The sequence below is a fragment of the Montipora foliosa genome, chromosome 4 (assembly GCF_036669935.1).
Source record: "Montipora foliosa isolate CH-2021 chromosome 4, ASM3666993v2, whole genome shotgun sequence".
Classification (NCBI taxonomy): domain Eukaryota; kingdom Metazoa; phylum Cnidaria; class Anthozoa; order Scleractinia; family Acroporidae; genus Montipora; species Montipora foliosa.
Window position 1 is genome coordinate 20,849,460 of NC_090872.1, and position 2,500 is coordinate 20,851,959.

Sequence of the window (2,500 nt, forward strand, 5' to 3'; positions counted from 1 at the left end):
AAGAGAAAGCCTCGAGTGAGCACGCGGGTGGTGACCACAACCCAAGCCTGCAACCTTTAAAGTAACTTTGACTGAAACCAGTGTTTTTTTCCTTTCTTTTTTATTTTGGGGGGTGGGGAAGGGAGGGGGGGGGATGGCAAAGAGGGGAGGGAAGCTGTGGGTCAAATTCCTAATGATCAATGACAACTTATTCCAGGAAGCTACAGTGTATACCAACCTTGCTTGAAAGAAGAATCAAATATCCATCCATGCCAACAAAAACAAGAATCTTCCCATCAGGTGAAACATGAAACTTGTCAAAGTGCTTCTCTCCTCTACCTAATAGAGAATGCATACACACCTGTGTTTTTATAACTTATTAAAGTTTGATATTGTGAAATTGCAATGCTGAAAAACATCAGTGCCACTTGTCATTTGTAGAAAGACATTTGTGTTTGTGCAAGCACTAATCCTTGATCCCACTGAATAGGGTATGAGTAGCTTCTTTGTGCAGCAGATTTGTGGCAAGAAGAGGAAACTGGAATTTTCCTATTTGATGGTCTGCCATGACTAACTTTTAAGTTCTTGAGAGAGCTGGATCAAGGAGAAAGTGATATCAAAGGCTCACTAGTTTAAGAATGCAATACTTGTGTACACCGAAGAATAAATAATTTATGCAGCACAGGAGCCTTTGACATCACTTTTCCCTGGATCCAACCCTCTAAGGTCCAATTGGTCAGTGTTGAACGTGAACAATGGCAGACCGTGAAATCCAAACCTTACAATCAAAGTAAACAGCCTTTGGATAAAAATCAAGGCTCAAAATCTTGCCAGTCAGGTGTTAAGCAAGCAAACTCTCAAAATCTGAAGACAAAAGGAAGTGATTTTTTTTATCACAGGAGCACGTTAAAAAAACACTTCCTGTTGGATATCAAAATTGGACTTGCATCTTACTACATATGTACACTAAACTTGCACGTCTGGATATACAACTGTAACTGGAAGCCCAAGTGGATTCCCTGCATGCAACCTGCCCAAACAGTGACATAATTATTAAAGTGGAGCACTACCTTTAATGTAAGGGATTTTAGTTATGTCTCCCTTGATCAAGTCATATACATAAAAGAATCTCCTCTCTGAAGCCAGAACAACCTGCTCCCCATCAGCAGTAAAGTGTGCTGTGCTGATGGGAAAATGGTTAATAAATATGCTTTGAAGTTTTGGATTGGTTTGGCCATCTATCTGTAAAAAAAGAAAAAGAAACGACAGGGCCAATAAACCTGTAACAACACCTGTTATATTGTTATAGTCAATTAGGCAACATTTTGGGTGGAGTAACAGTCATTTAATTTTTTCATGAGTTTCAGAGATACAGTATTAACTGAGCTCTTTCCTTGTGTAGAATCCTTTCCTTGCTGGGCTAACTCTGATTGGAGTTTGTGGGATTTCTGAGCTTTTAAATTACCTTTTCATTAGTGCTAAGCATCCAGTAAACCCTATTCAGATTTGAACACTCATTTACAATAATATTAACAACAGTTTTACTGTGCTGTGTGACTAAGCTTGACTGTTGCAGATGCATAAACTACCCGGTATGGGTGGAATACTAAGAGGAAATACAGAAAATAATCTATCCAAAACACTTTGTTTTCACACATACAATACACGTAAATCCACAGAATGGCTACTACTGTAGATAAGCAAACAAGAAAGCTACTTGAAATGACTACTGGTCAGCAATATTGTAAAGACGGACAGTACCGTAATAGTTACCTGAAAGAGAGTTAGAGTTTTGTTGAAGCCAGCAGTCAGCAGAACTTTAGCACTGGGGTGAAATTCAACACACTGAAGGGCGCCCTATAAAGATACTAGCCACTCAATAAATGCTAAGTGCAGTAGCAGTGGTTATTATTACAAAACACTGGCAATTAATTTAGCCTGTATAAAAATACCAAAATACTTGTTTGTCCCTCCAAGATTTTGCATAAGCACTGTTTTTATTTTCTCGTGGGACTTAAAATGGTCCCAAGAGAAACTGGAAACAATGCTTAATGGGGACAGTTTTTCAGTGAGTGATTAACCCATTGACTCCCAGGGGTTCCCCATTGATGAGTAAAATCGTCTGGCGTTAGACAGAGTAAAATACTAAGTACATTGTACCTGTAGGTGTATGGCCGGTTTAGGCCGGTTTGGACGTCAAAGGGTTAGGCAAAGTTTTAGAGGGACAAACAAAGAGTATTATGGTATTTTTGATAATGGCTAATTGTGCATTGTGCATATATTATAGACATTCACTTTAAACTCACATAATCTTTTGCCATGAATAAACAGTTTTCAGTGCTGGAAATTACTGCCCATCACTGGACACTGTCCAAACAAAATTCCAGCTGAGTTTAAGATTACAGTGTTTGGTTCCAAGGACAAGATGTCCAACCACAAATTAAATGTGTGGCCAGTTCAATAAATACTTTGATTTTTATCTCTATTAATAATTACTATTGACATGTTTAGTTAAACTTAA

At 38.3% G+C, this 2,500-nt stretch overlaps 1 protein-coding gene across 1 annotated transcript in view; it reads right to left on the bottom strand.

Annotated features, from left to right (window-relative positions):
• Window positions 1-2,500, bottom strand: part of LOC138000238 (U3 small nucleolar RNA-associated protein 18 homolog) — a 16,713-nt gene that overhangs the window by 7,388 nt on the left and 6,825 nt on the right. The window contains exons 6-8 of the mRNA XM_068846498.1: window positions 1,753-1,836; window positions 1,050-1,221; window positions 218-318 (exon numbers count right to left, since the gene is read on the bottom strand). Coding sequence (XP_068702599.1) covers window positions 218-318; window positions 1,050-1,221; window positions 1,753-1,836 — 357 coding nt within the window. The remainder of the gene's footprint in view (window positions 1-217; window positions 319-1,049; window positions 1,222-1,752; window positions 1,837-2,500) is intronic.